Below are 14,831 nucleotides of genomic sequence, written 5' to 3' on the forward strand. Positions count from 1 at the left end.
GATCAATGTGGCCTAATGTCAAAGCAGAAGGATTTCAATAGACAACACACATACTGGCAGGGGGAATCCTTAGACACTGTACAAGAGAGCAGTTGTGGAATCTCTTCCTTTGTTCATCTGTGAGAACAAAGTAGACACCAATCTGGTATGGTTCAGAAGAATCCTTTCCTGCAGATGGTCTGGGATTTCATTCTGGGATTATATGACTGCTGCCCTCTATCCTCTGAGGTCTATGAGCATATTCAATTTTTTCCCACTGTTTACATATCCTGTTTTACTTATTCCTTCCATAATACTGATCCCTCCATTTGGAGTCTAAATCTGTGTTCTTACCTACTTTATCACACAGCCACTCAGAGAGTTAGAAAGGACTGGGCCAGGTCTCCTGTCTCCTGCTTGAGTCAGTGCTCAAAAAATGACCACTGGTTATGGGGCTTTTGCCTGCAGGTGAAAAACCCACACAAATCCATCCTGTGCCAAACTTCGTTATTCAGAAAATGACTAAGTGTGGCTCAAGCGTAGTTAATAAAATTGCAGCTGAGACGAGACTGAGTCATCTGTCATACCCCGGTCTCTCTTTTACTAATCAGTTGTGAGAAACGTTTCAAAATCACAGAGCAGCAGCAAAGAAATATGAGATACTCAGACTTCTTGAGGCAATTAGAGACTAAAGAGCAGAAGGCAGATCAGTCTTCCCGCCTTGACAGTCTTAAAATACACACTGAAAGTAGACTTTGGAGCTACACTATTTGTGACAGATTTTGACCATAACACATTCTCTAAGACAAAATGAAAATTACTCACTTCGGGACAGGCATTCCACCCTCGCATCAGCAGAGATGATATGGGCTTGGGAATGGAATAGCCGATGGGAGGTCTGATGTGGTGGTAAGCCATGTCGGCTGCAGCAGCGGCTGTAAACCAAATGGTCATGTCAGTTTTGAAATTCACGTATTTATTTCGAGAAACATGTGAACAGACAACAACAAAAATCATTAAAAATCAATCTGTGCAACATCAGCAGAGATTCAAAGAGGCCTCTCAGCTGTTTTTTTTTTTAATTTTTTAAATCCTTAAGCAAATAGTGGATAATTTGATACTCTAAGTTTATCTTTATAATTGCTCATTCTTTTTGGCTTGCTCATTCAACAAAGAGCGAGCAGAACAGAAGAGATTTATACAGGAACAAAAGAACAGACAAAGGAGCAGACAAATAGCAAGCAGTATACGGTATGTACATGATGTTTTAGGAAGGAGACTGAAAGGCATACCGAACCAGCCTATACAATGCCATAAATACCAAGCTAAAGAGCTTGCACTACACACAGCAAGACAGGATGCCGCTGAACTTTGCACCCTTGAGAGTACCTATATCACTTTTCAAAATAGACTGTTTTTAAGCTTAAATCTGGTTATTGATTGTAAGAATGTTGGAATTTTAACTTTTAATATTTATAAAGTATTGTTTGCTAAACTCTGATACTTCAAATCCATCATTAGTTAATATCACTCATTGATTGAACTCTCCAATCAATGCCTGCTTGGATTTCTGAATATTGCTCATCTCAAACTCCCTATCACTGTGTTACGATTCTTGGGACTTCGTTGTAGATTTCTGATTGCTGATTATTTTTCTCTTCTGCAACCAGAAATTTCTATACTCCCTTGGAAACCAAGCTTATAGCTACTTTTACTGAACATGTTTTGTTTCAGGTATCATGGTAGATATAGACATAAGCTCTTTCGATCCTCCTAAACCATGCAAGATAGGTGTTGTTGTTGTGTGTGTGCATGTGTGTGTGCACATGCACACTGTGAGTTATATAACTAGTTTGTAACTTAATAAAAATTTTAATATAATCAGCAGTAGGTACAGCCTCTTTTATTTTTTTCAGACATCATGCCCTCTTCAGGAACTTCACATTGGAAATACTTTGTAAAAAACACATGAAGCTATTTCATTCCTCAGGAAATTTGCTCTGCACCCATGTGGAGGGCTAAATTTCCAGGACACTGCTTCCTGTCATCTAGAGTGCAATGTCAGAAGCATGTGTCTATATCTTAATGACTATTGAGATATGACCCGCCACCACTACCTCTCTTCCACCAAAGTTTACTCCAACTAAATTCTGTTTATAGATCTTCATCCAGCAGATACACCAATATTATATGCAATACAACATAACATTTTGCTTTATGGATCATTCAGAATTAGTATATCATTTTGCAAAATGTGAAATTAATACTTGTATTTCATAGAAGTGCAGAAAATTAAAATTAGAAAGAATAGGGAATTCCTTTGTGGTACAGTGATTTAAATATCTGGCACTGTCACTGTAGTGGTTCAGGTTGCTGTTGTGGCTCGGGTTTAATCCCTGGCCTGGGAATTTTCATATGCTCTGGGAATGACCAAAGTATAAAAAACAAGAGAATTAGAAGGAATAGAATCTTTTTATTCAGAGGAAACAATTGTTAAAATATTTTGAGCATTTCTTATATATTCTTGATATCATTGAGTTCATGCAGTAAACATCTTCCCCTAAATTAAATATAAGCATTTTCCCATGTTATTAAAGTTCTATATTAACATAGTTTAATGACTTTGCATTTAGTGTGATTTACTTAATTATTTCTCAACTTCAGGTTGTTCAAATTTGGGTATTAATACTTCAAAGAATATGTTTTCCAGTATGACTTTGCCAATTTCACAGATCATTTATGGTATTTTGAGGAGTGAATTAATATGTCAAAGGGCATAACCACTTTAAAGACTTTTGATATCTACTGATGAATTCTTTTCCTAAACATTTGTAATAATTTATACTCTCTTCACTTTGCTGTATAGCAGAAATTGGCACAACATTGTAAATCAACTATACTTTACTAAAAAATAAATAGAAACCATATTTAGCAAACCTAACATGATTTATAAAGTATGTCTTTTGTGTCACAAAAAACTAGGCTTTTTAGAGTCTTTCCAGCAGCTATTCTTGACGATTTTTAATTCTTTTTGGAATGAGGTAAATAAATAAGCAAACAAACTGATGCTTAATGATCACTGATTTTTCTAACTCCACTTTTTCACCTTATGATCATTTGGATATTGTTGAGCTGATGCAGCTGGTGCAGCTATAAGCACATAAACCAGAGTAGTGCACACATTTAAACTAATTATACATATCCTAATGGGTGGGGAGGGACCATTCATAAAGTGAGTTAAACTCAGATACAGGTGCCAAACGTCTCCTTTGAAACTCTTTTAGACTCTGATATCAAGTATATAAAGTTACTTGTTTGCGTCTTGGCACTGTGTCTGAAAAATCAGTTTAAGACGAATGGTATTTAATTCTTCATTATTCAAAGTAGATTCCACAAGGTTTTGGCATCTCCTTCTCCCTTTTGCTTTACTCATTCTTGGCAGCAATACTACTCATTAGCACCTTCGCCAGAAAGTGGGCAATGCAACATGAAGGGTCATGGAATTGAAATCTGTCACCTTTGAGATTGCTTTGTCAGTCTTGCCTAAGTGGCCATACTACACTAGCAGCTGGGAAATTTTCTGGTATTCCAGATTCAGGAAAGGGATTGTCAGCCCATTAATCAAATTTTTACCTTGATTGCTACATAAAATATGTGAAATGATTTATGTAAACATTGGTTTCTACTTTCACCATTGAAACTTTGCTATTAAAAGAGAATAAGGATATATTTGAAAAATATCAATAACTCCTAATTGAATGCTTATTATTTCTTCTGTACTACCCTGAGATAGTTTTCAATAGTCTCATAAAGTTCATAATCTAGATTCTAGAGCAGGACTATCTAACAGAACTTTCTGTAACAATGACAATGTTCTTCTGTTTATTATGGTATCTTATGACTATTAAGCACATAAAGTGTGGTTAATGTGACTGAGAAACTGAATTTTTAATTTTACTTTATTTCAATTAATATAAATTCAAATTTAAATAGCCATGTGTGTCTAGTGGCTTCCATATTGGAGAGTACAATTCTAGAGCATAGCTCCCATTTTCCTGAATGAGACAATTTTGTGAGTCAGCCTCAAGGATCTGCATCACCTTGGTGTTGATTTATGGATTCAAGTTCTTCATTAGCAAAACTTTGTCAAGAGAAGAAAAGATATGAAAGGAGATTGTGAAGGTTGTCTTTCAAAAGAGAGGCCAGTGAACAATAGAACAGGAATTCAATACAGCGAGTGTTAACTTTTATTAATTTTTTTTCAAAAGGTACTGAACAAGCTATGTGAGTAATAATAGGCAGGGAAAAATAAATTGTTATGCTTTTCAATAAAATTTGGTAAATGAACGAATAAGGAAATTAATTACTGGATTTTTCACTGGTTTAATGGTTCAATTGTAAGTTCTGAAGGGTGATTCTTTTGTTCCTGAGATTCCTTCTTTCCTACCTGCTTTTCCTGCATTATGTCTACTGTCATTTAGGTCTTAGCTTAAATGAACTCTTCCTGGGTGTCCTTCCTCTGGACTCTCATAATACTCTGTACTACAACAGAGTATATTATATTAAACTTAATTGTCTATTAACTTGCTCGTCTCTGGAAATAGACTACAAGCTCCTTGAGGTCAGGGACCATGTCCTTCCACCACTGTGTCTTCTGTGCTTAGCACAATGACAGGCAATTAGTAAGCATTCAATAGATATGCACTGATTGAATCAATAAATTACTTCAAAATACAATTTCACTGGAAATAATACAGATCATGGTATACAGGACATAGTTATTTTACAAATGAATGAAGATGATAGATTAATACCAATTAATCTGTGGCTCATTATTATGTTTTTAGGACAGAGTATAATGCCTGTCAAGGAACATTGTAGAATGAAAGTAGTGTTTACTGTAATATTAAATTAAAACCTACTTTGACAAATTATTGAGGTCTGGTGGTATATTTAGTCTATAATATTATCTTTTGTTCAAAGCATTTTGGGAGGGGGGCTTCAGTAAACTGAAGCAATATGAATACTAAGAAATGCCCTTTACTAGGATATCTGGAGGCCTAATTTCCAGTCTGGCTCTGCTTTTAACTCCCTAGGAGATTCCAATTAAGCCAGTTTGCCTCTGTGAGTATTTATTTCTCTAACTGTAAGATGAAGCAGTGAGGGCACGGTGCAATGGTGATAAGCATGGGCTTTGGGGACAAGAAGCTATGAACTCTTACCTCTTACTAGCACAGGACATTGAGCATATATCTTATCCTAATACAACATGATCCATGGGTTATTGTTAGAATTAAGAGAGTCTGCACAGAGCATCTGTCACATTGTTGGCTTTCAACACATGTGAGCTGTTGTTGTTGCTATACTTATTACTGACATATCTAAGACTCTTACTGATTCCTTTAAGTCTGGACCTAGAGAGCTAGACACCAAAAATATTGCTGTATATTTTCTGTTCTGTTTAAACAAGAGATCTTAATTTCTTTTGAGGGGTTCTTTGTGTATTAATACCAAGTGACATATTGCATTGAATTACTGCAAGTCACAAGGCTAAGAACCATCTCATCTGTCATCAGTCCCAGTTCATGATGTGATATGGCCATTGTGGACAGGGTGACTAGCAACTCTCCATGATGAACTTAAGTAGCTTTACACTGCTTATGGATAAACTGGTACTCACTTCTGAATTCCTAAAGTAACTTATCACTTCCTCTCATGTTTTATAAATCTAGGCATTCGTATCAAAAAGAGAGCATTAAAGTACAATATTATGTTGGCAAGTTTTGACTAAGATAAAATTGCTAGAAATTTTTTTTTAGGTTGTATGTATGTGTGTTCTTAAAAACACAATTGATTCTACTTCATTGTTTTTGATGGGTAGGGCTGTGGTGAGACAAAGCAAACACACTCTACTATTCCAGCAAGAGCTAAGACCATTCTTTGTTAAAGTGACACTTTTCAATGATGTATCACCAGAGCATGCAGCATCTGAGAGACCATGAGATTGCAATCTTGAGATTGTACTAAGAATGGCTTAATTTTTTAAACCACATCCCATTCTCATTACAGGCTGTCAGAAGAATAGATTAATTTGCACCATTGTCTGTTCTCATTGCAATCTTTGTCAGTGTAATGAAGTATCGGAATGTTAATATCAGCTATATTCATAGAAATATCACCATCCATTGGGACTATCTGATCTTTCCAATGATCTGTGTAGTAATTGGATGGCTCTACTCTTCTCAGTGATGTACTGATAAGGATTAGCATAGCAAACATAGGGTTTCAGAACTTTAGTTCACTCATTTTCCTATCATTTGTCCAAGCACGGGCCATATCATCAATGTGCTTATAACTTTGAAGTTATTATATTTAAGATATTTTAGAATCCTAAACATATATGGAGCAGAACATAATCATCTAATATTTAGCAGGGGTAGCAAATGCAAATGGAAACAAATATGAGGCCTGTGACATAGCTGTGTCTCTAGATTACATTAATTCATATTTTTAAAAACCATATGTGAACACAGAAAAAGTCTGCAAGCCATATTTGGCTCCTGGACAGCAGTCTGCAACTCTGAGGTAAAGCCTCAACAAGAAGTTTCACCAATATTTTGCTAGAATAAATTGGCAGATGTTCCTAATTAGCTGCTGTATCCCAGACTTATTTAGGGCCTTGCGTTAAAGAATCCCAGGACACTGAGTTGAGTCTCCTTGTGGACCAGATGGCACCACACAAGAAAACAAAAGGAAATAAGAGGTTCTCTTGTTTGGCTCCAAACTATAATCTGAAAGTGATCCACAAAATTGGGTACCTGGTTATAAGGAAATGTGATTGGATAAAATATAGGCAGATATTTGACAGATATCTTCTTTAGTTTTTCATGATATATGAGAGGAGACAGGCCCAGGAGAGAAATAAAATCTGGGAATCGGGTGTTGGTTTCTTTTTTTAAAATGTTTCTGAGATAGGCTTGTTTGCTAGGTCAGACCTGCACATTTTTAATCTCACCGGGTTTTTCTCTCTCTGCTTGGCTTTGTAGCTTGGCTTCTTTTCTTCCTAATTTCATCATTTCCCTTAGAAATGATGTATTATTATTACTGTATCCATCATCCTCCTGCTGACTAAGTCAGAAGCCTGGAGGTCATCCTGGACTCCTCCCTCTCCCTTGTGCTTCCACCTGATCCATTGGCAAGTCCTGTTTTAACCAGCCTCTCCTTTCTCTTCACTATCTTAGTCAAGACTTTCCATATTCTCTTCTAGATGGCCTGGTTTCCTTGCCTCTGTTTCAAATTTCTCCAATAGACCCTTTGCGATGCAGCAACAGGGAACATGGGAGTCTGGGGTTAATAGATGCAAACTACTGCATTTGGAGTGGTTAAGCAATGAGATCCTGCTGTATAGCACAGGGAACTACATCCAGTCACTTGTGATGGAACATGACGGAGGATAATGTGAGAAAAAGAATACGTATAAGACTGGGTCACTTTGCTGTACAGTAGAAATTGACAGAACACTATAAATCAACTAACTATCATGAAAAAAAATAAAAATCCTTTAAAAATAATAATAGAGTTGCACTATTGCCCTGCTTAAAATCCTGCAGTGACTTCCACTGTAGAAAACCATAAGGCCCTTCGCCTTGTGGCTCTAGTTTTACATTGACAGCATGTGTCTTGCTCCTGATGGCCTTGGATTCTCTGATTCATCCCTACTGAACTATCTGTGAATCTCTCATGCCCCTGCACCTCATGCAGACCGCTTTCTGCCAGGACATCTTCTCCACCTTCCCACTATTTACCTGTTAATTAGTACTCATCTTTTAAAGATGCAGTTCAGGTATCATCTACCCTAAGGATCCTCCCTGATATCCTTTCCCATCAGGAGTCTGGGCAGGAGATCCCTCCAAGGAGCATCCTTGGCGCTCTGCTTCTCTCTAATTGGTATTTACTCTGCTGATTGTACTTTTCTCATGTCCCCTCTGCACTAGGAGGGTCTGGGCAAGGCCTTCTTCCTTTGTTTCCCTCTTATGCTAGCATAGTTCCTGGCTAGATGAGCCCTTAAGGTTGGCTTAAGGTAAAAATAAGAGTTAATGTTTACTGAGTGCTCACTGTTGCCAGCCATCATTCCAACACTTTGAGGCAGGTCCTACTAATATCCCTATTAAAAAAAATAAAGACAGTGAAGTATATATAGCTTGGTTAAGCAGCAAGACTCATGCTGTTACACTTATGCCAAGTCTGTAGCCCGATAATGTTTTCTTAAAGATTGAGTTGATTGCCAATATTTAAAAATCTGTAGATTTCTAAACAAACACACAGAGATGAGTTGATATGGCAACAAGGAGCAGGCATTCCTATGTTTCCTAAACGGCACTGTCTGGCTGGCACAGGATAGCAGCAGTCCCCTTGAGTCAGAGTGTGTGATTTCTTGTTTATCACATTGTCCTGCATCAAGCATTTTCTTGTTTCCCTGACACTGTAGGCATTTGTTCTTGTGACCCTTTGGATGCTGCATGTGATGGCTTTTTCAGTTCTTTGTAAACTTGAGATTCTAAGGTTAATTTGAACATATTCTCTGTAAAGACCCTAACTTCAAGTTATTCTCAATGCATACTCATCCTGCAGAGGAGTCAATGCTAATATTTGCATTCTATTTATATATTTCTCCCAGGAGATAAAATTCTGCTAACTCCAGAAGGATGAGTCATGTGTAATGTTGCTACTCCCATAATTGATAACGCTGTCCCACACTGCAGTCATGGATTTGTTCCTTGTTGTAAATGGTTAATATGTAGCTTATACTGAATCCGATCCTTCATATAATTTATTGCTGAACATTTCGTAGATTACCTAACCACTGCAATGATATTAAGTCTCATCTTCTCATTTTTTGATACAAGGTCACTGTCTAGCTTTAAAAATTCAGCATCTACCATAAACAAATTCTTTTTTCAATAACTAAAAATTCAAATATCTTGGATATTGGAATCAAGTTATTTTCAGGCAAGTCTTTTAACTGTTTTATCATAAAATATTATCCCTCCAAAAAGAGTGAATACTTCCGAAAGTCCTGGAGAGAGGGACTCTTTATCTTTTCGAAATATTTTTTATAATTTAGCAATGGGTAACAGAGTAGAGAAAACTGCAAAAATGTATGAGTAAAATATGATAAATACTGTAATAAATGATAACTTAGGGCATAGAGGGGACTGCTCTTAACTGAATTTTGAAGAATTAAGGAAGATACTTTTGGAAGAAGGAATATTTACACTAAGATCTAAAAATAAATTAAAGTTAGAATGATTAAAAGTGGGGAGGAGTGTCTCTGAATAAACTAACTTGTGCAAAGACATGGGTGTGAGAGGAAATGTGCTATGTTGGGGAAATGAAATAGTTTGCTGTGACTATAATGTAGATGTGAGGCTGCAAGTGCCAAGTAATAGACTCACGGAGGAAAGAAGAAACATAATTATGGGGGGCTCTGTGGATTTTTAAGATTTTTTTTTTTAATCTTAAGAATAAAGGAACTTCATTGAAGGCTTTAAGTAAGGGAAGCCAGATGATCAATTTTGAGGGTTTAGAAAGCTAAATCTAGCTATAGTATGGCAATTGGTGAAAAATAAGATGGTGAAGAAAACTAGAGACAAAGATACCATTTAAGAGACTGTGCAGGATTCTACTTGTAAAATAAGGAAGTCACAGTGGAGAGGGAGATACCATGATAAGTTTGAGAGATATTTAGAAAGTGGGATTGAAAATAAAAAAAGTGAAAAAAAAAAAGAAGAAAAGAAGGGATGAAAGGAAGAAGAAAACAAGGAAAGAAGAAAAGTCAAAGATGACTTTGAAGTTTTTCTTTGGGCTTCCTGGAGAATGAGAGTTTCACTCATGCACAGAATCATAGGAAGCCTTGACTGTATTACACTTTGTCCTTATTTTTCATCTCACAGTTGCAGAGTTTTCAAGTTACAAAGTTCAGTCACAGAATCATCTTATTTGATCCTCACAGTAATCTCTGTGGAGTCATCATTAATTGCATTTACCAAGGAAACTGAGCTTGTGAAAGAGCCTAGAGGCCAGAGGAAATGAAATGCATTCAAGGAGCAAAAGAAGGTTTGAGTGACTGGAGCATAGAAAGCAAAATGATAAGAGCAAGGTCAGAGATATTGAATCATGTAGCATCTTGGAGGACATATTAAGAACTTTGAGATTTAATCCTAAGAGTATGGGAAGCCGTACAATTATTTTAAGCTATAGTGACATAATCTGGTTTATATTTTTAAAATATCCTTTTAGTGGATGTGTAGGAATTGGAGAGGAAGAGACGAATAAAGGGAGAATGGTCAAAGAGATCTTGCAGTAGTTAAAGCTATAAAGACTGTAGTTCAAACCATAGTGACAGTTGATAAGACTTTAGATATAGATAGAGGTATATACCTTACCACTTACATTCAGTATGGTACTAGAGGTTCTTGCCTGTGTGAGAAATCAAGAAGATATAAAAGACAAATATATTTGAAAGAAATATAATTTTCTTTATTCACAGATAGTGTAATGATCTAAGTGAAAAATCCCAAAGATTGTACAAGAAAGCTACTTGAACTGAAAAGTTAATTTAGCACAGGGTACTAGGTTGTTATTTAAAAATTAATTATATCTCTGTACTAGCAAAGAACCATTTGAAATTGAAATTTAAAAAATAACATTAACACTAGCATCAAGAAACATAAAATACATAGAAATAATTCTAAGAAGGTATATGTAAGGTTTCTATAATGAAAAATACAAACACACTGATGACATAAATGGAAGACCTAAATGAAGGGAGAGATATACTATGTTCATCAACTGGAAGATTCAATTTGTATAAGTTGTCAATTCTTCCCAATTGGTCTAGAGATTCAATGCAAGTCAATCAAAATTCCAGCAGGATTTTTTTTTTTTGGTAGAAATAGATAATCTGGTTCTAAAATTTATATGGAAAAGCAAAAAACCCAATAGAGCCAGAGTAATTTTGACAAAAAGAGCAAAGTTGGAGGAATCGTATTATGTGATTTCAGAACTTATTAAAATTTATAAATATAGTGTTGTATTGACATAGGATAGACTTATATCAATGGAACCAAATAGAGTCCACACATTTATGGTCAATTATTTATTTATTTATTTTTGTCTTTTTGCCTTTTCTAGGGCCGCTTCTGCAGCATATGGAGGAGATTCCCAGGCTAGGGGTCTAATTGGAGCTGTAGCCACCGGCCTACGCCAGAGCCACAGCAACGTGGGATCTGAGCCTTGTCTGCAGCCTACACCACAGCTCACGGCAACGCCAGATCTTTAACCCACTGAGCAAGGCCAGGGATTGAACCCGCAACCTCATGGTTCCTAGTCAGATTTGTTAACCACTGCGCTACAACGGGAACTCCTATGGTCAATTTTTGAAAACAGTACCAAAATAACTTAATGGATAAAGGCAAGTTTTGTTTTTTTTCTTTTTTGACAAATCATACTGAAAAAAATTGGGCATCCATATTAAAAAATAAATAAATTAATAAAAGAATAACAAACTCAACCCTCATCTTGTACCATTAAAAATAACTTAAATAGTCTTATAAATATAAAATCTAAACCTATAAAATTTCAATAAGAAAGCATGGGAGAAAATCTTTGTGTTCTTGAGTGAGGTACAAATATTTTAGATAGTATACACAAAATATTTACAAGCTTGATAAGACAAACTTCACTGAGATTTAAAACTTTTACTCTTTTAAAGGCATTGGTAAGAATATAAAAAGGAAAACCACAGACTAGAGAAAAATACTTGTAGAACACATAGCAGATGAAAGATTCTACCTAGAATCTAAGAACACTAGTAAGTATACATGATAATATGAAGAAATACTTCACCAAAGAAAGAGATATAAGCAGCAAATAAACATACAAAGATTATCAATATTAATACTTATTATATCAATATTAAATGATATCACAATTATTTACCATCATATACCTACTCAAATGGCTAATATTTTATTTTAAATAGACAATAAAAGGAGTTCCTGCTGAGGTTGTGGCTCAGCAGTAAAGAATCTGACTAGGATTCATGAAGATGCAGGTTTGATCCCTGGCTCTGCTCAGTGGGTTAAGTTTTGGTGTTGCTGTGAGCTATGGTGTAGGTCGAAGACACGGCTTGGATCCTGCATTGCTGTGGCCGTGGCATAGGTCAGCAGCTACAGCTCTGACTGACCCCTAGCCTGGGAACTTCCATATGCCATGCGTGTGGCCTTAAAGTAAATAAATAAATAAATAGACAATAAAAAAGTGCCAACAAGGATGTGGATCACCTAAAATTCTCATACACTACTGATAGGAAGTCGGAATAGTACAGATACCATGGAAAAACTCTTACCACATGATCTAGTAATTACTTATATATTCATCCAAGAATAAGGAAAACATCCACATAAAGACCTGAATTGTTCTGTCAATTTTATTCATGAGTCCCTGAATGAGAATAATTCAAATGATCATCAACTTGTGAATGGATAAATAAATTGAGGTATATCAATACAATGGAATATTACACAGGAATGAAAAATAATACATTACTGATAAATGCAGTAACATGACTCCTTTTATATGACTTTCTAGAAAAGGCAAACCTATAAAAACGTAAATCAGATCAGTGGTTACTAGAGGTTGGAGGTGAGAAAAGTGAATTGAGTCCAAAGAGTCACTGGGAAACTTTTTGAAGTGATGGAAATGTTCTATATCATGATTATAGTTGTTATTATACAAATGTATATATTTGTTAAAATTCATTGAATTATTATCCTAAAATAGTAAATTTTATTATATAAGTTCTATAACAAACCTAATTTTAAAAAATGACAATTGCAATAGTTTAAACTGTAAAGATAGTGGCTTAGCCAGGATGGTGGTAGATGATGATAAGCAGTGGGTAAATACAAGATGTACTTAGGATGTAAAATACACAGGAACAGGTGAATGGATTAACACAGGGGATGAGAGGAACAGACAAATCTTTATGAAAATTCCACAATATGCCTAGAATTTTAGTGGATTTTTTAATATGCTCATCAGTCTTACCAGAAAGCAAATTCTAAGAGGTAGCAAGCAGCAGCAGATCAGAAGAAGACATTACAAATAGCAATGTTCAAAACAGACTCCTTGCATTCACACTATAATAAGGGCCAAATCTCAATATTTAAAACTATGAAAGCATATGGAGAATGGTTAGGGTGATTAAGCACAGTGCATATAATTTGTGAAAAGCACTTTCTTAGATACTATGTAGAGTGTAATTAAAGACCATATGGTTTTATGGGGGAAATACCTTGAAAAGAGAGTATGAGGTATGATTTTGCTCTGCACATGAGTACTAATAAATACTCCGATCCTGAGTAAGACTCAACTTATGAGTATCCATATTTGTAAGATTTGTCTTTCCTTACATCCCTATCAAAAGACTTTTTCTCTAGTGGTATATTGTGTTAGGGTGGCCACTTAAAGGAGCTTACAATATAATTCATTTAAAATTTATGATTTAATTTGAAAACTACTTTTCAAGCATGCTAAGGTTCCAGGGAAGCAAAGTCCTTTATGGAGATTTCAATCTCATGGTGGATACAAGTAAGTAAACAATGTGACAAGACACAAGAGCAACCCAAGTAAAATGGAGAGAGAGATGCAAATAAAATTCACCTTAAATCTCAAATATCTGTACTTTTTCCCCATGATTAGATTTTCTGCTTCCACCTTATACATGTACACAGAGTATATGTATGTTATCAACAAATTTCAACAATAATATTATAGGCTCACTTACAGAGCTCCATTTTTGGAATGTATCTACTACGTAATACAACATTAGGAAAAGAAATTCTCCTTTCTATAATGAGAGATAAGCACAAAGCAATCTTAATAGCTTATTTTTTATGTGTTGCTTTCATCTCACCTGCATATGCACACTAAAAGGGCACTTCTGAAGCATAATCTCAAAAAAATATTTCATTGCCACATTATCTGCACCCATATTCCACATGGCTAGATTCATCTGCTTGTTTTATTAACAACAGATAAATCAAAGACATAAACTTTAATAATAAAATATAACTACACTCTGTGTGCCTGTGACTAAAATCACATAGTTAGGTCATTAAGTTTTCTGGATTGGGCACAAACCTTTAAACAATTTGAGACTGTTTTTTACCTCTCACCTTGCCAATCCACTAAGAATAGGCATTTTGGGGAAAAGATGTTTCTTGAATTTGTGAAGATGCACAGAACTCTGGAAAGCAGAGCAACTTCAGTGGTAGCATGTCTTACCTGGCTTGAGATGAGCAAATGGAATTTCGCCAGTGAGAAGTTCCCACAGGCACAGAGCATAGCTGAAGACGTCCGCTTTGATGGTGTACCGTGTGCACTGTGTGAACACCTCAGGAGCCATCCAGCGGAGGTTCTGCAGGTCAAGAAACATCACACAAGTCATTTACTAAGGTTCTGGTCCTTTTACTGTAGAACAGTGCTCTTCTTGAGGATGTGTTTACTGTCCTTTCAATATTCTCAAAAATATAAATGTAAAATCACGTCAATCCTGTTGTCAGTGTGTGCAATAAGCTGGCGTGTTTATACACAAATGTGTTTACTGCTGCTGTTTAGCTTTGCAAAGGGAATTTTAAAAAAAATCATTGGAAGATCATGAAATCCATGATTCTTCCAAAAACATTGCATCAATATTAGTCACCATATAATCCTGCCTCTTATAAAATGATGATGCCAGCAGCAGCATTTTTAGTTTATCTCTGAGCATCTCTCCCCTTGGAAGCCTT

General features: G+C 35.7%; 1 protein-coding gene across 8 annotated transcripts in view; it reads right to left on the reverse strand.

The window, feature by feature from the left end:
* Positions 1-14,831, reverse strand: part of TNNI3K (TNNI3 interacting kinase) — a 279,187-nt gene that overhangs the window by 86,223 nt on the left and 178,133 nt on the right. For all 8 annotated transcript variants that reach the window (XM_021096470.2, XM_021096473.2, XM_021096471.2 and 5 more), the window contains 2 exons: positions 14,329-14,461; positions 805-914 (listed from right to left, as the gene is read on the reverse strand). In XM_021096470.2, the coding sequence (XP_020952129.1) occupies positions 805-914; positions 14,329-14,461 (243 nt within the window). The remainder of the gene's footprint in view (positions 1-804; positions 915-14,328; positions 14,462-14,831) is intronic.

The sequence above is a fragment of the Sus scrofa genome, chromosome 6 (genome assembly GCF_054392235.1).
Source record: "Sus scrofa isolate SSC_HxYL_T2T_F1_AM1 chromosome 6, Sscrofa_HxYL_maternal_Yorkshire_Landrace_v2.0, whole genome shotgun sequence".
NCBI lineage: Eukaryota > Metazoa > Chordata > Mammalia > Artiodactyla > Suidae > Sus > Sus scrofa.